This window comes from Loxodonta africana, chromosome 15 (genome assembly GCF_030014295.1).
Source record: "Loxodonta africana isolate mLoxAfr1 chromosome 15, mLoxAfr1.hap2, whole genome shotgun sequence".
Lineage (NCBI taxonomy): Eukaryota > Metazoa > Chordata > Mammalia > Proboscidea > Elephantidae > Loxodonta > Loxodonta africana.
Window position 1 is genome coordinate 25803652 of NC_087356.1, and position 22894 is coordinate 25826545.

Below are 22894 nucleotides of genomic sequence, written 5' to 3' on the forward strand. Positions count from 1 at the left end.
AGTTATTAGCACATTAAAAAGCTTGGTCTTTGATGGGGCACGAGGGGGCTGCTGAAGTTCAAACAGAGGGATGGCAAGATCCCACTGGGTTAGAGAGAGCTCAGTCCACAGGTGGGGGCAGGAGAGGGGAGAAGAGGGGCCATGACTGGAGGTAGACATGGTCCCATCCTGGTCTGGATCCTGGGTCTGGTGCCGCTCTGGTGGTGCTCCTACCCGTGGAGGGAAGACTGCAGGACCAAGGGGCCACGCCCACCAGAAGGTGGTGCCCCACCTCCTGGACAATACCCCAAGTACCCAGGTTCCAGAATTCCCTGCCAAGTGTCCCAGAGTCTACTTCAAGCACCTGCCTGGGCCCTTTTCCAGGTCAGTCCTGCCAAGAGACCATACAGCCATTATTCACATCCCGAGACCCAAGAAGGGGTGAGGGGTGCTGTTTGCAGAGTGAGAACAGAGCTTTGACATGCATTGAAGTGCCCATCCATGCTAGCAAGGTCCACACAGTGTGGCTGGAGCCAGGGTGGGCCGGGACCCAGAACCACCCATGTTTCCTCTCGCCTTTGGCCCTGTGGATGTTAGAGTTCAGACCTGCTGCCGAGAGACCCTTTGAGCAGTGGTTCGCTCTCCTTGGAATCATCAGGTGAGCCTTTAAAACCACTAGTATCCGAGTCCACCCATCACCGTTCTGAGCCGACTGGCCGAGGGTTAGGTCTGAGTTAGCAGTTTAAGCTTCCCAGGTGGTTCTCATGGGGGGATAGCCAGGGTTGGGAGGCACTGCTGTAGAGACTGCTGTGGTGGTCCACCCGGGAGACGTCACAGGAGGAGAACCAGGTCTGCACTGGGAAACGGGAGTGTGCAGAAGGCCCGACGGAGGCTCTGCGGGTCCCCCAGGTTTCTGCTTTGGTGGCTGGAGGTGTCCATGATGAAAGAGGGCATCTGGGAGAGGCCCCAGGCCAGAGGAGGCCATCTGAGCTTGGTTTGTGTGTGTGGAGTTTCAGTGTTTTTGAGACATCTATGGGGAGATGTCTAACAGATGGTTGGATACATGGCCTGGAACTCAGTCAGAGCCTTGGGCCTGAGGTAGAGGTGGGAATTGTACCAAATAATGGTGGCTGAAGACGTGAACTTGGCTAAGAAGAGACAGTGTGTGGCATAGGGTGTGTGGGCCAGGGTGGAACTTCCACTGTCCATCTGCCAATCCATTCCTCCATCCTAGGCCAGACCCAGCTTAGCAGAGGTGGCGGGGATCCACAATTTGGGGATCCAGGGTCCCTCATCAGTTTACCCAGAGCAGATGGGTTGTGGGAGGACTTTAATGACAATCTATTGCTCTTCTTCCCCTCACCCTCCTCCTTGCTCCACCACTCCCCTCTCCCCTGTCCACTGACTCTTCCCTTGGCCCTTGCCCTTCCCTCCTGTCTCCTCTACCTGCCCCTACTTTCCTTTACCCCCTCCTTCCCTCTGCTCTGGACTCTGCCCTTTTGCTTCCTTGCTTTCTCTCCCTGCATCCCCTCTTGCCTTGCCCCTCCCCCTTCCTCCTGACAACCCCTTGCCCACCCTCTGCCCCAAGGTGAAGGTCTGGTTCCAGAACCGCCGCACCAAGCAGAAGAAAGACCAGAGCAGAGACCTGGAGAAGCGGGCGTCCTCCACCTCTGAGGCCTTCGCCACCTCCAACATCCTGCAGCTGCTGGAGCAGGGCCGCCTGCTCTCTGTGCCCAGGGCCCCAGGCCTCCTGGCACTGACCCCCAGCCTGCCAGGCCTGTCCGCTAGCCATAGGGGCATCTCCTCGGGTGACCCCAGGAACTCCTCCCTGCGCCTCAACCAGCTGACTGCGGCCTCGACATCCCCCCCACTGCTGCCCTCTCCGCCGCCCCTCTGCTTTTCTGCGGCCCCGCTCCTGGACCTGCCTGCTGGGTACAAACTGGGCTCCTCAGCCTTTGAGCCCTACAGCCGGCTAGAACAGAAAGTAGGCAGCCGTGGCAGCAAGAAAGCTAACACTTAAGCCTACCACCCCTATTTGACACTGAGTCCCCGAGCACAGCACCACCCCAGCCTCCCGGGCCCCGGCAGTCAAGGCCCAGGCCTGCACTGAGCAGGCCCCTGGAGGCAAAGGGGGGGTGGCAGCCACAGGCCCTCCCCCACCCTCCCTCCGGCTCAGAGACCCTCGACCAAATGGCCTTGGTTCTGCAGCTTGTGTGTGCGAGTGCTGTGTGCGTGTGTGTATCTCACTGAAATAAAGGGAAAAATGGTGACAAGAAGGGAAATGGCCCCCACTGCACCACTCAGCGTCAACCCTCTCTGTCCTCAGTGGGGAGAAAAATGGGCTGAGTCAGGGGAGCTTGACTGAAAGAGGGCAGAAACTAGGCACCATGCTCACAGTCATGGGGGCACTGGGATGCCCACGTGTGTGGGTTGACAGGCACATGACCCCCACTACAAATTATAGCCTACCCAGGCATCCCAAGGCCCACCACACCAACACCGATGCCTTCTTTGGTTAAGCATTGCCCTTTGCAAGCTCCTCTTTCAAATATAAAAATCCTTGGAAGAAGGAAACTTAAGTCCTTCAAGAGAGTGACGATGAAAGGTAAGACCAGAATCCAGAGGGAGGGAGAAAGGACATCAAAGGTAACCCCAAGCAAGACCCCATGTGCTTTCAAGGGTCTGTCCATCAAAAACACCACAGGTGAAACTTTTTTTGTTTTTTTAAATTATTTTGCTCAAGAGAGACAGTTTTATTTAACTTTTTATTTTTTAAATAATGATACAATCACGGGAAACCTGCAAATGTAGTACAGACAGGTTTTGTGTGGCCTTCATCCAGTTTCCTTCAATGGTTACATCTACTATCGTACCATACCCAAACCAGGAAACCAACACTGGTACCGAGTGTGTGTGTGTATGTGTGTGTGTGTGTGTGCCCGTGTGGGTGGGTGGGTGGGTGAAGTCCCAAGTCATTTTTATCACATATGTAGACTCCAGTAACCATCCCTCCCAGCAGTTAGGATACAGAACCGGTTGGTCACCACAAAGATCTCGTCAAGCTCCCCTTTGTAGTAACCCTGTCCTTCCTGCCCCCTACTAGGCAGTTCTTTGGAAGAATGAGGACTGGGAGAAAGGCTGGAGGCTGCAACAGGCTCCTCAGGCAAGAGGGCACGGGCTGGATTTCAACTGTGTGGGGAGAAAGAAAAGCAACCTGCCCTGGGAAACAGTCGATGCTTTGGTTTCAAGTTGGCTGCCCCGAGCCACCCAAAATGTGGTGCTAGGAGCCTGGGATCCTCAGAAAATTGTGTGTCTATGCTTCTCTCTGCCCAGGTGGTATAGTTTTGGGAAGTGTGTGGAAATACCGGGAAATCCTGAGTCTGAAATGAGTTGTGGGAGTGCCCAGCGCAGACCTGGTTGGGCAGGCCCAAGTACGCAGCTTCACCCTGCCTTGCCCCCTACAGACCCATGCCACATCTGTGGGCCCAGGGGAGAGCACAGCTCCCTCAGCCACCCGGAAATAAGGAGGGCTCCTGGGAAGCAGTGGTGAGGTCCTGGGTAGAATACAGGCCCAAATATGGACATAGCTAGACTGTGTGTGTGTGTGGTGAAAACATACCAAACAAAATATTGGCCAAGTCAATGATTTCTACTCATATAATTCAGTGACCTTGATGATTACATTCTGATGGCTCAATTTTTAACTCCAAATATTTATACATATGTGGACCTCCATTTGTGCTCTCAGCCAGGGCCTGCTGATGTCAGGGGCAGGCCTACTGGTGGTGAAAGGTGAGATGAGACAGGGTCCTAAGATCAGAAGGAGAGAGACCACCCTGGTTCTCAGGGAGTTTTCAACACTGTAAGACAGAAAGACTTAAGGAGATCCAAGTCTCCCATCAGGGGGAGACACAGGCTCAGCTTTTGGGGACCACAGATGAGTGGTGGTAATAAGAGAGCCCTCTACAAAAGGCCATGGTACGGGAAAGAGATCAGAGGTGTGGTAAACCCAAGGTGAGGGGTCACTGCAGCCATCTGGAAGCTAGGGAACAGGCAGATGGTCATGCGGGCTGAAGGATTCCAGGTGGGCTTCCTGTAGGAGGTGGCACTGAAGCTGGCCAGGAAAGGATCCTGAATTGATACTAAAAAAAAAAAAAAAGATGAAGATGGAGTTTGCACAAGGGCATTAGGTTACAGGGCGAGGGCAGGCAGGGGAATAGTGAGGAGAGGACCCCAGGAAAAGGCAGACTGCCAGAAACTAGGCATGGGGAGGAGATCAGGGAGAGATGTGGGGATGTGGGACTGTTGGGAAGACCTGAAGTTCCAGAGGGAGAAAACCAAGTTCAAGTTCAATGCAGGTTAGGGACAGAAGAACAGCCAAGGACAGAGGTAGAGAAATTCAGCCTTACCCCTGTGCCTTCTTCTTCCCCTGCCCACAGTGCCTTAGAGCCCCTCAGAGCACAGCCATCTCAGCCCCCTGGGAGTGAGGAGGGCTCCTGGGAAGTAGTGGTAAGGTCCTGGGTGGAGCACAGGCCTCCATGAGGACATAGCTAGATAGTGTGTGTGTGTGTGTGGTGGAAATATACACTACAAAATACCAGTTCAATACTTCCACACATATAATTCAGAAACCTTGATGATTACATTCTGATAGCTCAATTTTCAACTCCAAATACTTAAACTTACTTGGACTTCTGTTTGTGCTCTCGGCCAGGGCCTGCTGACCTCAGGGGCAGGCCTACTGGTGGTGAAATGTAAAATGAGACAGGGTCCTAAGACCAGATGGAGAAAGACCACACTGGCTTTCAGGGGGATTTTAACAGTATGAGACAGAAACACTTAAGAAGACCCAAGCTGGCTGGGGGAGACCTAGGGCACCTGCACCACAGAGCTGAGCTGGTCGTGAAGAGCTCAGAGCTAGAGCACCAACTTTCCTGTTTACAGTCCACACGGGGGAGGGGAGGAGAGGTCGGTGAGAGGAGAAGGGAGGGGTGGCCTGGGGCAGGCCAGGCGGCTCTCTCCAGCTCCAGCTGGGCCTGGAGTTTTATAGCTGCCACCACCAACGGGCTCAGGCACTCAGCTCCCAGCCCACCACTGTGCCATGGCCACGAAGCTAGACAGCAAGTCTGGGGGGCTCCCTGCCAGTGGCTGCGACCTGGGTGCCACCCGAAAGCACAAGCAGGTGGTCACCCGCAACTACATCACTCACCCCCGTGTCAGTGAGTACACCTCCCAGCTGGTGAGGTTGAAGTGGAAAGCTGAGGGTGGGTTGCCAGGCCCCAGACAATGCTTCTTGGCTTTAAAAAAAAAACTTTAGGAAAGAAGAATCCAAGGCTTGAGACCCAGGGGCTCTAGGTCTCCAAGTGCAGTGGGCATGATTTGGTGGGGCCACTTGTGCAGCTGGAGGGATGGAGGTCTGGGGACTTTTCCCCAGCCCAGGCTACCCTGGAGGGGAGGCATCTCCCTGAACTTACCCTTCTGCACTGAGACCACAAGTCCAGTTCAGCTTTCTGCCAAAGGTAGGGAGAGAGCTCCCACCTGCCCCTGAGTGTCCGTGTGTGCACATCAAGAGCACTCAGCATGAGGAAGTGTTTGATGACGTACAGTTGGGGTGCTCTGTGTACTACCTAGAGTGTGTGTGTGTTCTCTGGATAAGGAAATAGATGACACTGTGTCAGGTCAATGGTTGTGTGTTAGGTGTGGCTTCTGAGGGAAAGTGTACAATTGGGTGAAGGTAAGCACCTGGGGGGGGTGCACCCACTGTCACTTGGGTGAAGATATGTGGGAATGTGTGTGTGATCAGAGTGAGGAAATGTGCGAGAGTGTGTGAACACTTATACACCCAGGATGAGGGTGAGTGTGTGCTTGGGTTGAGGCCGTAAACCTGATGTATGTCTCATGCTCATGAGAACACATGTGATGTGTGATCAGGTGAGGTCACACGGATGTGTGTGGAAATGTGTGCATACAGCTGGGTGAGGGCCAGTGCCCAATGTCCACATGTAGGTGTGTGTGTGTGTGCCCATGGGTGCTTAAGGGGATCTTTGCAGGGCTCAGAGGAGCAGGCCTGAATGTGGCTCACGCCTGTTATGATGAGGGCCTACAGGCCCCCAGTGTATACACTGGAGGCAGGACTCTGCCCTCCTCCCTTAGTCTGGCCTTCTACTCCAGGACTCTAAGCACTTCCAGACAGGAGAACTTTGTGTAGGGACAGAAAGAGCCTGGGAGGAGAGTTGGGGGAGTGGACTACTGGGGACAAAGGCAGCTGGGCAGAGAACTGGGCAAGGTCCAAAAGACAAAGAGGGTTCCTTCCCTGCCCCCATCTCACCTTGTCAAGGTCACACTCCCAGGTCTGGTGCATTCTTAGGTTCTCGACTGCCCTGCTTTCTGGGTAAACCGGCCTGGCCAGCCCCAGAGCCAGAAGCTCCTAACAGGGTGTGTGGTGGGGGAAGCAGGCCTAGCACAGGCCACCCCTCCCTTCTTCCTTTCCTCCCTTCTTAGCTACCTGGTCTAACAGGGAAGGTGGAGTGAACTGAAAGGCAGCCAGGAGCTGGGTCTGCAGTGGGGGGCCAATAGCCACAGAGAACAGAGCAAGAGAAGAGTGGGCCAGCCCCCATTGAAGCAGAGCTGGGTGGGGGTGGGGGGCATTCCTGAGGCCCAAGGCAGGTGCTGAGGGTGGAGATACATTCCACCTAAGGAGAGGTGTGAGTGGGGTGGGACCATGTTTATCAAGGAAGTCCTCCCTACAGGGCATTCCATGGGGCGAGACTGGGAGGTATAGGTTCTCCCCCAGGCCAAAGCTGAGGTCACCAAGGCATGGACAGATGCAGTGACTGGGCCTCCTGGGTGGTGCAAATGGTTAACTTGCTCAGCTGCTAACTGAAAGGTTGGAAGTTGGAGTCGACCCAGAGGCACCTCAGAAGAAAGGTCTGCCAATGTACTTCCAGAAAATCAGCCACTGAAAACCCTGTGGTTAACAGTCTTACTCTGACATACATGGGGTCTCCAAGAGTTGGAACTGACTTCACAGCCTTTTTGGTTTGGGACTCCCTTGGGTCCACAGAAGGAGCCCTGATGGCACAATGGTTGAGAGCTTGGCTGCTAACCAGAAGGTCAGCAGTCTGCTTCCGTAAAGATTATTACAGCCTTGGAAGCCCTATGGGGCAGTTCTACTCTGTCCTATAGGATGGCTGTGAGTCAGAATCGACTCGATGGCAATGGGTTTGGTTTTGGTTCCACAGCCAAGGCCTGGGGGCCTGAGCTGAGGTGTCGGTGTGCTGGCCTACCCCTCCAGACTCGTCCCCCTGGGGGAAGAGGAGAGCTGCTGGTGAGCCAAGTGTGGTGTGGGATCTGGACCTCTGTGCTCCGCTCTCCTTCTTCCTATAATGTGCACACCCAGGGACCCTGCAGAGCACAAACTTACCCCACAGCCCTCTTTCTCCCACAGGCCTCCTCCTCCAGGCAGGAACTCCCAGGCCTGGAGCAGCCTCCAGCCAGTTCCCTCCCAGCCAGCCCTGTTTATAGTCAACAAGCTGGCACAAGGGAAACACTCTGAAGGTTTTGACCAGGCTAGAACCAGTACCCTCATGTTTGCATCCCTTCTGTGATGGTGGCTTCCTGTGGCCCCTTCCTAGGCAAATGTGTCCACACCTTACAGCTGACAAAGGTTGGTGCAGGGAACTTTGCTCACTGACTTTGTTAAAGATGGTATTGCAGTGAACAAGGCCATCACCTTTGCTTTTGCTGCACCCTGTGGGTCCTTAGGAGGTACACCCAGGGGCCCACCCCCATCCTGGCCCTGACAGCTCCCCATCCCCAAGCTTGCTTCTGCACCTGCAGCTTTCTACTTTTCTCCTCCGGCACCCACCCCCTCAAGTGACGGAGTCTTCTCCTTGGGAAGCAGAGAGGCACAGGACCAGGGAGGGTTTAAGGACTCCCCAGAGCTGCAGACCCTCAGTCTGCTGGAGGCTGGACTCCTATTGGGAATCTATCTCTGCCTCCTCCCTTAGTCTGGCCTTCTACTGTAGGACTCTAACCACTTCCAGGCAGGAGAACTTTGTGTAGGGACAGATAGAGCCTGGAAGGAGAGCTGGGGGACTGGAGGGCTGGAGATAGGGGCAGCTGGCTCCAGTCCCCAGGGCCCACTCAGCCATGGGTGTGGCGAGTTCAGGCCAATTTAAGCAGGCTTCTTGGTGGAGATGGTTTAAACAAGCCTGCAGCATTAAGGGTGACTTGACTGCAGCGGCTAAGGAAGGGAACTGGCCAGGAAGGAGGGGCAGGATAGAGTCAGAGTGGATGTGGGTGAATCACAATGGGAAAGAAGGAATCTTTTTTAAATTTTTTAAAAAATTAAATTATGTTCATCATGTTGTTCAACCCTGACCAATATCCATTTCAAACTTTTTTTTGCCCCCACGGAGCCGGAGTTGTTCCCTAAAGGCTTTGGATCCCAGCTGTGGGGAGGTGGCATGGGGCTGCATCTGAACTCCGGGGGCAAATGATGCAAGCCTAGGGGTTGGGGCACAGCATAATTGAAGCTGTGGAAGAAAGGGCTGCTGGCCTGGTTGAGGGTTGCGGCCAGGTCAGGTGCCCCAGGGGCTTGAGTGCCAAACCACTGCCCCCCTTGGTTTCCTCAACTGAAAGGAGAAGGTTACACTGAGAGCCTTCCAACCAGCAGGGCCTGGAGCTGATTCTAAGAACCCTCTCCTTCCAGCCCCTGCCCTCCCTCCCCTAATCCCTCCAGAAGGGATGGGGAGGAGGTGCAGACCTGCTTGCCCTGGGCTTGCCCCCATCCTGGCCTCACAGCATGGGCGCTGGTCTCAGCCCTCTCCCAGGACGCTGCAGGTGTGGCTGGGCTGGCCCTAATTAGTGCGCTGCTTAGGAGCTCCCGCTGAGCCTTTGACAGGGAGGCGGGGGGCAGCAAGGGGGCTCCGCCAGGCCTGCAGCCCCTCCAAAGTGTCAGCTAGGACAATGGGGAGGAGGTGGGCAGGCAGCTGGAGGGAGTGTCTGCAAAGTCTAAAGAGGGCCCACTGAGGGAATGCCCTCAGAGGTCTTCTGTCTGGTTCAGTCCCCTGCCTCCTGCATGCCCCCTTTGTCTGTCCAGAGTGGAGGGGCTGGGATCCTGACCGTAATCTGGGCCTCTGTTTGCCACTTCATGCAACAGACACAATCAGGGTTGGGAGTGAGTACAACAAAAGACCTGGCTCCCAGTCAAGGACACCTTGGTTGCTCAGCCACCACCACACTGGCTGTGTCCAAACTGGACGGCCTCTAGGAAGAGATGTGGTCTAGTCTGAGGGCAGAGACACACCGTTATCACTGAGAAACAGACTGTGAGGTGGGACTTCAGGGGAGAGAGAACTGGTGGGCTGCACTGGTGGGTCAAGAGCAAGGCCTTGAAAGATGTGAATAGTCCGTGCTGAGACAGACACCGGCACACCAGTGCGTGATCCACCAGGAAGGGTCCAGGCTGTGGAGTTGTTCATTCATCCTGCGACTCTTTATGAAGGCCCCCTAGTGCCAGGCACTGTGTTTTCTAGAAGCTTGGGAAGGCGGCTTACAAATGAGGCTAGTGAGAAGAGATGGGAGACCTGACTGTGGCCGCCTGTGTGGCCTTGGCTGGGGGAGGCATTAACCTTCCACCCTGACTCGAAGCGTAGGATTGAGACCTGCAGGCCGCCTTGCTCTGCGCTCAGAGCAGCACTTCGCAGCGGCCCCTGGCTCCTCCCAGACCAGCCCCGCCTCCTGGGGACAGTGCGAGGCGGGGGCGGGGCGAGGGATCCCCTCCTTTCTTTGCGCCACCTCCACGGTTCCCAGCCTTGCGCCCCGGTCCTCAGGCGCACCACCCCCCCGAGGTAGAGTTGTTGGATGTCAGGGCTAACGCAGATTTCCTGTGACAGGAGCTGTGAAATGGGGGGAGCAGGCTGTGAAGGAAGGGAGGAAGTCGAAAGGTTTGTCCCCTAGGCGGAATTGGAAACGATCCCCTGGGGCTTTCTGGCTCCTTCCCTCCACACCCCCTCCTCCTCACCTGGCCCACCCACTCAGCATCTTTTCACCCCAGAGTTCACTGTTTTCTTCCCCCATCTCAGCCCTTATGGCTGGTCTGGCATTTTCTCTTCAGGGCCTGCAAGACTCCTGCCCTTCCTGGGGCTGTTTGAAATGGGGCCCCTCCCCGCCCCAGTGCCCATCCTCTCCCCGCCCTAACCCTCACTACCGGCTTTCCTCTGTTTTTCCTCTCCTCCCTCCCTCTGCCCCCTCCAGGCAGTTCTACTTTGGTCAAAAATACCCTGTGAGCAGAAAGGGAGTGAGTGGCTGGCTGTTGGGTGATTTTTTTCCGTGATGGAGGAGGTTGATGCCTGAGCCTCTGCCACCTACCCACCTTCGTGGGGGTGTTCCTGTGCCTACACCCCTCTGTATCCTCTCTCTCACCTCTTCACACACTGCTTCACAGGGAGGGCAGCTGGAGCTAGCAGGGTAGCCTCTCAGGCGGGACAAATGCGGGACCCTTATTTGGTTTGGGGTGTAGACCAAGTAGTGAGGGAATGACTCAGTTCTGATGTGGGAAATACAGGAATGAGTTGATGGGGTCTGTTCATGCCCTCCTATAATTCATCCAACAAATATTTACTGAATGCCTCCCATATGTTATTCTAGAGCTCTTCTTTCAAGGCTCCCCTGGGTAAACTTGAATTTCCCACCCCTCAAGTGTCTAAACTGTTTGCACCACCCAAGTCTTCCAAAGAAACACCAAGCAATCTACTTCCAAAAAGTTAGCCATTGAAAACCCCAAGGAGCACAGTCATACTCAGACACTCAAGGGGTCACCATGAGTTGGAATCAACTGGATGGCAACAGGTTTATTCTAAGAGGTGGTGAGTCAGCAATGAACACTGTGGACAACAGCCCCACTCTCATGGAACTGGTATTTCTTCCTGCACCCCAGAAGGCATCCTATGCACGCCAGCCATACTGCTCTTCATTCTGTGCCCAAAGACACCGATGTTCTCACCTCTGGGCCTCCTCACTTCTGCCAAATGTGCCCATTCCCCAACTCATGGACTGGCTGGATAATTACTGTTTGAGCTTGCAGCCTTAGTTCAAATGGTTCTTGGTTCTTGCAAGGATCCCAGTGGCACCCTGTCTAGTCCTCCCACTCCTTCTCACTCATTCACCCTGTTCTTTCCACTTGTAGCGCATACCAAAGTTTGTAATTACCTTTATCCCTTTTAGATTATAGGCTCCGTGTCTCATTTGCCTTTTATTTATCTTAAAAAAAAAATAGTTGCCATCGAGTAGACTGCAACTCATGGTGACCCCATGTGTGACAAAGTAGAACTGTGCTCCGTAGGGTTTTCAATGGCTGACATTTTGGAAGTAGATTTGCCAGGCCTTTCTTTCTTTTATAAAATTTCTTCACTTTGGTGTTGTTGAAAATATACACACTTCTTTTGAAGTGCTTCTGTGTGCACTCAAACCTCCAGTCTTGCAGTTAGCAGCCAATAGTGCTGACCATTTGCACCACTCAGGGACTCTTTATTTGCCTAGTACATAAGAAGTGCCCAGAAATATATGTGAAGGAAGGAATGGTGCAGGGAAGGAAGGAAGGCTCTTCCAGGGAGAGAAAACTGAGAAAACCGCAGGTTGAGCTTGAGGTCTTCTAGCATCCTAAGGTCTTACAGAGGTGGACACGTCTTCAGAGTAGACTGAGGAGTAGCCAGAGAGGTGCGGGAAGTGTGAGACGTCCCAAGGTCCCAAGTGCTACGAGGGGAGAGTGCACCCAGGCTCTGGTTCAATGTGCTGGTGCCTCTGGATTTAGCCCTCTGGAGGCCAGTGGAAGTCTAGAGAGAGGAAGCCAGATTGGAGAGGGCAGGAGTGAGTGGAAAGTGGGGAAGGTGAGAGCAATTGGAGAGCATGCCTATAAGAAGCTGGGCGTGAAGGGAAAAAAAAAAAAACATTGCCATTGAGTTGATTCTGACTCACAGCAACCCTATAGGACAGAGTAGAACAGCCCATAGGGCTTCCAAGAAGTGGCTGATGGATTCGAACTGCTGACCTTTTGGTTAACAGCCTAGCTCTTCACCTTTCCCACCAGGGACCAAGGGCAGTGAAGGGAAGGAGAGAAATCGGTCAGGTGCTGGAGAAGGATCGAGGCTGAGGGAGTGTTTGTTAAGATCAGATACCTGTTCTTGCTTGACAGGAAGACTACAGAGCCAGAGAGGCACTGGCAATTACCCAGGAAGAAGTGTCTCTAGGACCTGGCTCCAGGGCACGGGCGAGGGACTGGCCTAAGATGGGAGGTAGGACACCTCCTTCATCTGAATAGGGAGGAAGGAGGAGAGAGGATGGCTCAGGGGTAAGTGGGTCTGTAGGCTTGACAGCAGGAAATTGAAGGAGTTCCCTGCTCTGAGCCAAAGCACAAGGACTTATCTTCTTGTGCCCATCCAAGTACCCCTGAGTTTTCCAAACAATCCTTACTCTTGGAGGATCCTTGCAAAGATTCTTACAAGAATCATCTGGCCCAGTCAGTGTTCTTGCCCACGTCAGGTGAAAGGGACTCAGATCAGACAAAAATAAAGAGTGTGACCATTGAGTCCCAGACTGGGAAGGGTGTGGATTAAGAGCTTTTAGTTTCCCTCTGACCTGGGGTGGATTGAGACTAGGTTTGAGTCAATTCTGACTCCTAGCAACCCTATAGACCATAGTAGAACTGCCCCATATTGCCCCATAGGGTTCCCAAGGAGCGGCTGGTGGATTCGAACTGCTGACCTTTTGGTTAGCAGCTGAGCTCTTAACCACTGCACCACTATATGACTCTAAAAAAAAAAAACAGCCATGGCTGTAGAGTTGATTCTGACTCATGGTGACCACATGTATTACAGAGTAGAACTGCTCCATAGGGTTTTCTTGGCTGTAATCTTTACAGAAGCAAATCGCCAGGTCTTTCTTCTGTGGGCTCTGGCATCACTGGGTGGGTTCAAACTGCCAACCTTTAGGTTAATAAATGAGCACAAACCTTTTGTACCACCCAGGGACCTTGTATGATCCTGGGCAAGGCTCTTCACCCTTCTGGGCCCCATTTTCCTCGAGGGCAACAAAGGGTTGGACCAGTCCTCTCTGAGGTCCTTGCAGCTTGTCAGGGATCCAGAGACCTCACAGATATCCCTCCCATCTCCCATTGACAAGTTCCTTCATCTCAGCTGTCTCATTGGTGCCTCACAAGAACCTCAAGGAAGGGCTATGGTGTCCCACGATTATGGGGGAGGAACCATCCCAGGGTCTCTCAGTTAGCTCCTAGCAGAACCAAAACTCAGCTTCCTGTCTGCCAGCCCATGGCTTCTTCCGTCAGAGACCGAACACTGAAGTTAGGAAGTGTTCTTGATACCTAACCAAATCCTTCCACTGGGTAACCTGCACTCCTTCCCTATTTGCAGGTCTCTCCAGGTCTGTGGGACCTTCTGCTTCCTCCTTCCTGTAGCTCTTTTCCCTCCCTCACGGGGCACCCAGTGAGCCTGGGACCTAGAAGGCTCAGCATTTAGAGAAAGTTCCTGAAAGCAGAGGCCCTGTCTGGTTTTTCTCACCAGTGCCGTGACCCCTCCCATCCCTCTCCCCACACAGTGCTCAGTGAGTGTGGGGTGAACGAGGGAAACCTGGTCCTGGTGAGGAGCAGGGGAGGGCAGTTCCTGGCCACAGCTGGGGGCCAGAAGCTTTCCAAATGTTGTGAGTCAGAAAGGAGGGACAGGGTACAGTGGGGGCTAAGCAGCATTAGGGACCAGAAAGGCCACTGCTGGGAGCTGGGGGAGTGGTGCTCCAAGGAGGCCTCTGCCCTCGCTGGCCCTCCCCAGCCTCCTGCAGGTGTCCGGGGCTGCGGGGGCCCTGTGGGCAGGGGCATGACCCTTACAGCAATGGTGACTGGCCCTGTCACAGCTAATGACCCTGATGGCCCAGGCTGGGGAGGAGGCGGGAGGCGTAGGGGCAGAAAGGCAGGATGCCTCTGTGTGTTTGTGTGTGTGTGTGTGTGTGTGTAAGAGAGGGTCTGTGTGTTTGGGTGTGAGATAGGACCAGGCGGACCCTCACCCATCCTGCCGTTCCCCCAGCCTACAAGACCGTGTGCAGCGTCAACGGGCCCCTGGTGGTGCTGGACCACGTCAAGGTAAGACCCTTCTGCCTCATCCTCCTCTGGGTGAGATTTCCCACCAAGGACAAATCCCAGGGCTCCCCTCCCCCCTCACCAGGATTTCCTCTAAACTGCCCCCCACGTGACCTGTTCTGCTCTTTCTAAACACCCTTTCATCCTCACGTTCTCCTTCCCCGCCTGTCTCCCAGCCATCCGAGGCTGCCCCTCTCCAGGCCTTAGGAAACCTGCTTCTACCACTAAGGGGCTGGGGATCCTGGGCCTGTTGGGCCTCCTTTTCTTCATCAGTAGAAACATTGTGTCTAACTCCCTCATAAGGCTGAACTCTCCCCATCCACGGCTCTCACAAGGTCTTCTTTTAAAGGAGGCTGAAGGGAAAAGAGGAACAGGAGCAGGCCAATGCCAGCTAACGCTTCTCCAGAGCTTGATGGCTGTCGAAGACCTTTGTAATGTCTTGGTCTTGGTGCTGGCCACGTGGGTGGGAGGCGAGCGGCCTTCATAGAATGGGATGGGGTGTGAGTCTGTGTTGTAGCCTCTGGGGAACTGTATGTAGGAGCCTGGCAGACACTGCCAGCATTTCGAGTCCTGAGGTTGGGAATTCTTGAGTCATAAAGTATGGGACCACCCTGCTGGCCTCCCTCCACCAACCCATTCCAGCTTCCCAACCTCCCACCCCTACTTCTTAGTTATCTAGTGCTGTGACAGAAATACCACAAATAGGTAGCCTTGAGAAGCAGAAATTTATTTTCTCACAGTTTAGGAGGCTGGAAGTCTGAATTCAGGGTGCTGGCTCTAGGCGAAGGCTTTCTCTCTCTCTGTCAGCTCTGGAGGAAGGTCCTTGTCTCTTTTTGAGCTTCTGCTCCTGGGTGATCTTCATATGGCTTGGCATCTCTCCTCCCCCATCTCTGCTTCTGGATTGTTTAATCTCTTTTATATCTCAAAAGAGGTCGACTCAAGACACACCCTACTAATCCTGTCTCTTTAAGCTAACAAGGACAGCCCATTTCCAAATGGCATACAGGTTAGGGTTTACAATACATAATTTTGTGGGATCTATAACACCCGCCAGCTAGGCAGACTGGGAACCTGGTGCCCTCCTGACTCCTGTCTTTCTGGGCCCCACCTGTATCAGTGCTGGTGTTCTGTCAGCTCTTTCCCACCCCTCCACTACCTTATCACTGCAATGGCCTCTGGGCTCCCAGCCTGGCCCCCTCCCATTTTCTACCCACCCTGCAGCCATGCAGACCTGACCCCTTCACTCTCCTGTTTCAGACTCACTTAGGCTCCCATTGCCTCCACTTATAAAGCCCATAAGTGTTCCTACACCTTTCCACTCTCATCTCATTGCCCCCTCCCCACATAGAAATCCAGCCTGTGGCTGTTTGGAGCTGCCATTTGAAGTTTCTGCGCCTTTGCACATACTTTCCCCTCTGACTCCTAGCCTGCCCATCCCTCATCCTCTCTCTCTGACTCATCCCTGGGGCTAGCTGAGAGAGAGGTCCCCTTCTCCTGGAAACCTCCCTTAGGCCTCTGAACAGCAAGGATCTCCGTCCTCTGGCCTTCCTCAGCATCCTGTACAGATGAGTCTTATGAGCAGCATCCATCCAGGCATTTGGTTACCACCTGGCCACACATTCCCCCCCACCCCACCCCACCCCACCCCACCCCACCCCACCCCACCGTGCCCTCCTATGGGGCATGGTCAGTGTTTCATTATTCCTTAGCCCTCTGTGCTACAACCACACAGTGCTTTTACTGAACACCAGCCCATAGTAGGAACCCTGTACAAGTTTGTTCAGACAAAGGTGAGTAAATGAATGAGGTGAATGAATGAATAAGTGTTCACATTAGACCTGTCAAGAGCTGAGCCAACTATATGAAAGAAATCAGACTTACTCACTCCTGGAAATCAGGTCCCAAGTTCACAGGGGTATTGCTATTTCACCCATCAGTGTCTGGGCCGCCCAGCGAGGAGGTGTGGTTGAGGTAACCACTCATGTTTGCACAGGGGTTAGATAGCCTGACTCACACTTCTTGAATTTCCATCCCAGCTCCATCCTGCCCTTTCTACTGAGCTACCTGTGCCCTGAGCAAGTTAGTCAAGATCAGCAGCACCTGGGAACTTGTGAGAAATACAAATTCTTGAGCCGCACCCTAGACTGTTGGACTCAAACTCTGGGGGTGGGCCTCAGCCCTCTAGGTGACCTAATGCTCCCTGAAGTTCGAGAGTCATCAGTCTAGGGTAGCAAACCCCAGTTTCCTCATTTATTAAATGGTAATAAGGTTGTCGTGAGAACCAAATCAGGTAAGTGTACGGTGGAACCTGTGAGAGCCGGAACTCAATGGGGCTACCCTGTTTTTCGGAGTCTTGCAAGTTTTACACCCTTGACAGGGTGCAGCCTTACCACTTTTCTATTGCTTGTTTTAGTGGAAAAGATTTGAGTTTTCCTTCTCTGACAGATTCCAGCCTTACACAGGTTCGGGCTTTTGCAGGTTTTACTGTATTATTCTTCCTTGAGAAGAGTTACCAACAGCTCTGCCTGGAATGTAGAAATGCTAATATGCTGATGGAAATCAGTGCCTTCTGATGCTTCCCTCACCCTCCCCACCACACTCCCTACCTCACTTACCAGTCCATATAGGACCCGGTTTGGTATGATTAAGAACATGGGCCGGGGGTCAGGAAGTCGGTCTTGTCCCAGCTTTGCCCCCTGCTCTGTTACTTTGGGGGGATCAGTCCTTACACAGGCCTCCGTTTTCTCAACTTCAAATATAGGGCTCAACTAGGAAACTGGAGGTCCCTGGACCTATCGTTTTGTGGTTATTGGATACACCTGTAACTTTTTGCAGAGCTGAATTACTGGGTGGTGGAGGCACCTGGAGAACTCTGGGCTTGCAGAGGGAAGGAAAGAAATCAGCAGTTTATAGTCTCATAAGTTCAGGAGATGGAGAAGGTACCTCTCTGCATCCTTCTCCACTGCCCTACAACCCCTTTCCCTACCCAAGAGTTGCTTGGGCAAAATGTCACATTTCTGTCTCTACAGCGCCACCTGCTGCCTGTCTTGAATCAGAATTATACTTCCTGCTCCCACCCTACCCAAATGGAAAAATTGGGAGGAGGAGGGAGAATTTTGCATAGACCAGAGGCTCTTTTTTTTCAGGTGTGTATTTTAAATGAAAATTTACAATTCAAGTCAATCTCTCATACAAAAACTTAAACACACCTTGCTATGCAACCCTCACTGCCCACCACCTAATGTGATGACACTCCACTTCTCCACGCTGTATTCCCCGTGTCCGCTCAACCAACTCCTGTCCCAGTCTGTTTTCTCATCTCGCCTCCAGGCAGGAGCTGCCCACATAGTCTCACTTGTCTACTTGAGCCAAGAAGCTCACTCCTCACCTGTATTATTTTCTGTCTTATAGTCCAGTCCAATCCCTGTCTGAAGAGTTGGCTTCAGGAATGGTTCCAGTCTTGGACTAACAGAGGGTCTGGGGGCCATGACTTCTAGTCTCAGTCAGACCATTAAGTCTGGTGTTTTTATGAGAATTTGAGGTCTGCATTCCACTGTTCTCCTGCTCCATCAAGGATTCTCTGTTGTGTTCCCTGTCAGGGCAGTCATCCATGGTAGCTGGGCACCATCTAGTTCTTCTGGTCTCAAGTTGATGGAGTCTCTGGTTTATGTGGCCCTTTCTGTGTCTTGGGCTCATATTTACCTTGTGTCTTTGGTGTTCTTCATTCTCCTTTACTCCAGGTGGGTTGAGACCAATTGATGTATCTTAGATGGCCGCTTGCTAGCGTTTAAGACCCCAAACACCACTCTCCAAAGTGGGATGTAGATCAGACGTTCTTATCCTGGAAAATAGGGTCCTTAAAACTGTATGCAAACCTCTGAAAGCCTGTGTGTATTTTTCTGGGAAGAGTGTCCAGTTTGATCTGCTTTGCCAGGGTGTGTGACCCAGAAAAGGCTAAACTAATATGTAGAGTGTAAAACCGACTCCCTAGATCATTAAACGCCCACACCCCCAGCTGTGATCTCATAAAGGCACAGCTCCTCTACATGCATGTGGGGTCGGACCACTCTGCAGCTCAATTTTTAGTTCTGGGGGACACAGATAAACGGATAAACTGGAATAGGTCTGGGGAAGTCCACTGACCAGAACTGGGGGCTGCGAGCAGAAGTAAGGTCTAAAAGCAAGGTGAGTAGGTATGGGGAGGTTTTGCCTGAAAAAAGGGAATAATCAGGAAGTACCCAAAAAGAGCTTCAAATCTGTGAGAGGCCTTCAGGTTGACAGAGGAGACAGAGCTGTCCTGTGTCACGCCAGATGGCAGCACCAGGACCAGTGGGTGGAAGTCACAACAAAGGCAGGTTCCTGTTGATATCATGGAGCTTCCAGCAAGTGAGCTGTGTGAGGATGGATTAGGTAGTAACGTCTCCCCTGCCGCACACGTGCACTCTCGCACAGGTCACTGCAAGCATTAAAGAGAAGTCTGCGTTACTGACATCCATCTGTCTGGGGTAGTGCCGAGAGATTTCACTAGAGCAGTTGGTTCCCAAAATTGAGGGTGCGTCAGAATCACCTGGAAGACTTGTCACAACCCAGATTGCTGGGCCCCAGGGATGCCATAGTTTCTGATTCAGCAGGTCTGGGGTGGGCCTGAGAATGTGCATTTCTAACACATTCGCAGACGGTGCTGACCTTGCTGTACATCTTGAGAACCATTTTACCAAAGGCTCTTCCAGCTCCTACATTCTGTGACTCGAATCAGTCCTTCCAAATGTCTTGGGTGGCTCCCATGCTCTTAAAGGAAAAAGAACTTTCAAAAGAATGTGCATCAGCTCTGAAGACAATTTCCAAAGAGGAGTGCCAACCTGCCCTGGGCACGGTCAGAAGAAGAGGCGTTGAAGGCCAGCACTCCTGTGTATAAGTCCTGCCAGGCTTGCTAAGAACTTCCTAGTCCTCCATGTACCTGACCCCTTCACTCAAACTGCCAACCATTTGGTTAGAAACCAAGCATCAACCGTGTGCACCACCCAGGGACTCCTTCACCTACATACCAAAAAACCACCAAACTCATTGCTGTCAAGTCGACTCTGACACACAGGGACCCCATAAGACAGAGTAGGACTGTCCCATAGGGTTTCCAAGGCTGTAAATCTTTACGGAAGCAGACTGCCACATCTTTCTCCCGAGGAATGGCTGGTTTCAGTTAGCAGCGGAGCAATTTAACCACGGCTCCACCAGGGCTCCTCACCTAGGTAAACCCACATAAACCTAGATAAAAATTATCACTTTTTATCTCCCCGCTGCCTGGTTTGTATTGGGCCTGTTGTCTGACTTCTTCTGAGCCCACTGTGTCCTGGGCTCTGTCCAGCAACTTTCCTCCTGAGGTTAGCAGTCCACCATCACCTCCACAGACAAATGAGGCCTGAGAGACACAGGGCCACACAGAGTGAAGAGGAAAAAAAGCCAGGACTTGTATTTCACCAGCTTTTCGAGTTCTTGCTCTCTCTGCTCTTGGGCGCCCTCTCGTGGTGCAGAATCCAAAGAAGTCTTGGCGTCAAGCCGCGCTGCAGACCTCAGACCTTGGGCAAGCCTCCTTCCCCCCACCTGCAAAGGTCCCCCAATCTACACGGCCGGAGGGGCATCCTCTTCACAGGACAAGGAGGGACCCAAGCCAGAGTCTTCCTCAGTAATTCTCAGAGCTGCAAACCCTTCTGTCATAGGTTTGAGCCCAGCAAGGGTCCCCTGGGAGAGTGGCACCTCCAGGTTTCTCCCCTGTAAGTTTGTTCTTTTTTCCTTTTCATTTATACATATTCTGTGGGCAGATACCCTGACAGTATGTAAGTATCCTATTCCTTATCCAACTTTCACCTACGGATTTCAGCACCCATTGATGTTTCTTGCCTGAATTTTTATTCTGATGGTGGTTTTTTAATTAAATCATTTCTTCTGAATTTATTACTTGGCATTCTATTGTAAGAAGAAGGTTTCTTTCATCCCATTCATTTATTTTCAAATGTATATCATCTGAGGCTCAGATTTCTGTTTTATTCAAAGGGATGTAATTGATTACTATCATTACTATTTCGATGCTCCAATTGTCTCAGACTTGGCCAGCGTGAGCTCCTTCAAGTCGGCTTCTGTGTCTTTTAGACACGTCCCCACCATGCTTAACCACTTTCTTACCTTCTAGTATAAGATGGTCCAGGGTCATCTTACCCTTTCCCTGCCTCAGCCATTTCTCTGAGAATGAGAATGGTTCCATTTAATAGAGAATGGTACATAGAAACGAGACTTGGATACTAGGTGTGCTAGCACAGAGCTAGGAAACGTGTACATTCACTTCTCTATTTTATTTATATTTCAATAAATATAGAATGTATCCATACATTTTTGAAAACTATGGGTCCACCCTGGAACCCCCAATTCCGGTCCAACACCACAGCATTCATTTTAGCTTATTTTCCTTTCTATATTTCTAACTCCCCTTGCTGACAATAAGGATCTCCCATTATTCTCAATATATTACTTGTCCCTCCTCTCTGTAACTAACTACAGGTGGGCTGCTGTGCTTCTCAACCACCTTCCTTCCTCAGGCCTGCTTTTTGGCTTTTTAACTATTCAGGGAGAAAGGCAGGAATTTTTATTTTGTAGCTTGATACTAAATTTTTTATGTGCCTGGAATGTATTTGTGTTTATGGTGTGGGTATCTTCTAAGTAGATACCCGTTACGTTAGCACCATTTGTATCTTTTTCTCCTGTGGACTAATATGCCACCTTTGTCCTATAAGAGTTCCATAACATCTGGGACCGGTTTCTGGACTCCATCCCACTGATCTATTTGTGCAAGCCTGAATATCTGATCAGGCAATTCCTTCATCCCTGATCTTTTCCATAACTACTTTTGGCTATTCTCAGACATATTAATTTTAAGATCATTTCATCAAGTTCCAAAACAATAATCCATTGGGAATGCATTTAATTTATATAATTTTTAAAAGATTCATATTTTTATGACAGTAAGTCATCCTGTCATGGAAGACGGTGTTCTCCAATTTGTCCAAGGCTTGTTTTATGTCCTTCAATAAGATTTTAATTATTTTCTTATAGCTTTCTTGTTAAATTTATTTCTATCCATGTTCCAACTTTATCGGTTGACCTAATAGTGTCCTTCATAGCATTTCCCCCCTCCCGTATGGGATCCAGCCTAGAGACAGGTGTTGAATTTAATCGTCATGTGTGCTTAGCCTCCTATAACCTGCAGCATCTTCATAACCTTTCTTAGACATTTTTGAAGGATATAGTCCCCTCCCACCTCCTTTTTAAAAAATACAACATTCTTCACTCACGTTTACTGATGTACATTTAAATTTCTTCTGTTTGTTTATTTTATCTTTTATTATATAATCTGAAACTTCCAAAACAATTACATATAATAGCAGTGATACAGGCATCTCTGTCTGTTGCTGATTTTGATGAAAATGGCTTCAGCATTTCATCATTTAGAAGAATGTCGATATTGGTTTTTTAATTAGTCTAGTGTTCAAGTAATTGCCTTCCATTCCTGTTTTACATAAAATTGTATTAAAAAGCAACCACTGGATTTTATCAAAAGCCTTTTAGGCTTCTATTTATATAGCTTTATGTTTTTTTTCCTTTAATTTGTTAAAACAATGAATGATGTCGACAAATTCCCTGATATCGATTGATCCAGCCTTGCATCCCTGATTGTATTTGTTTATTTATCTAATAAAAAAAAATATCTAATACACTGTTTAATTTGACTGGCTAATGGTTTATTTAGAATTTCTACATCTATGGGAGAAACTGGTCTGTGGTTTTCTTTTGGGTACTATATTTATTAGATTTGGAGATTGGGGAGCTTTCCATCTAATAGTTTTACTTCCTTCTAATCTTTATTCATTTCTTCTATTCATCTTGTTACTCTGGCTGGTTCCTCCTGAGAGATGCCGAACAGAATGACGTTAGCAGGCACCCCTGTTTTGCTCCCAATTTTAAAGGGAATGCTTTATGTATTATGCCATTGAGTATGATATTTTCTATATGGTTTTTAAAGGTGTTCTTTTGAGGGTTAAGAAAGTTCCCTTTTATTCCTTGTTTATAAAGAGTAGTTTTGGTTTTAATCATGGACTTTTTCTTTTCCCTAAAATTTTTTTAGATGATCATAGTTTTTTCTAATGCTTTGGTTTATTAATAAAGTAAATTATAATAGGTTTTCTAATATTAGACTAACCTTGTATTCCTGGAATAACCCCAAATTGGTCTTTTTAATACATTGCTGGATTTGGTATGCTAATATTTTGTTTCAATTTAAAAATCTATGTTCATGAATGAGGTTGCCTGTCATTTTCCCAGAATTATCTTATTTTGGTATCAAAGTTATGCATGCCTCATAAAATGAATTAAAGATCATCCATTTTCTTCCAGTCTTTTGCAGTTTAAGTAAGCCTTTAATTATTTGTTTCTTGATTGTTAGAACTCACTGGTTAAGCTACCTGGGACTGGTGTTTTCTTTGTGGGAAGATTTTTAACTACCTCTTCAATATCTTAAAGGACTAGTCTGGCTTTTCATTTCCTTTTTAATTGGTTTTGGTTTGAGTTGTATTCGTCTAGAACATTATTCATTTTATCTAAATTCTCGAATATAACGCATAAAGTTATTCATAATTCCTTTTATTATCTTTTAATATCGTCAGTATATCTAGTTATGACTTTTTAATTCCAGCCACTATTTATTTATGCCTTCTCTCTTTACCA

The 22894-nt window shown here is 50.5% G+C and overlaps 2 protein-coding genes across 2 annotated transcripts in view; both read left to right on the plus strand.

Moving 5' to 3' along the window:
- VAX2 (ventral anterior homeobox 2) overlaps positions 1 to 2039 on the plus strand; it is a 36093-nt gene extending 34054 nt beyond the window's left edge. Inside the window, exon 3 of the mRNA XM_003413670.3 lies at positions 1568 to 2039. Coding sequence (XP_003413718.1) covers positions 1568 to 1999 — 432 coding nt within the window. The 3' untranslated portion in view covers positions 2000 to 2039. The remainder of the gene's footprint in view (positions 1 to 1567) is intronic.
- Positions 2040 to 3766: 1727 nt separating this feature from the next.
- The window catches only part of ATP6V1B1 (ATPase H+ transporting V1 subunit B1), a 30160-nt gene continuing 11032 nt past the window's right edge, over positions 3767 to 22894 (plus strand). The window contains exons 1-2 of the mRNA XM_064268701.1: positions 3767 to 5198; positions 14073 to 14128. Coding sequence (XP_064124771.1) covers positions 5081 to 5198; positions 14073 to 14128 — 174 coding nt within the window. The 5' untranslated portion in view covers positions 3767 to 5080. The remainder of the gene's footprint in view (positions 5199 to 14072; positions 14129 to 22894) is intronic.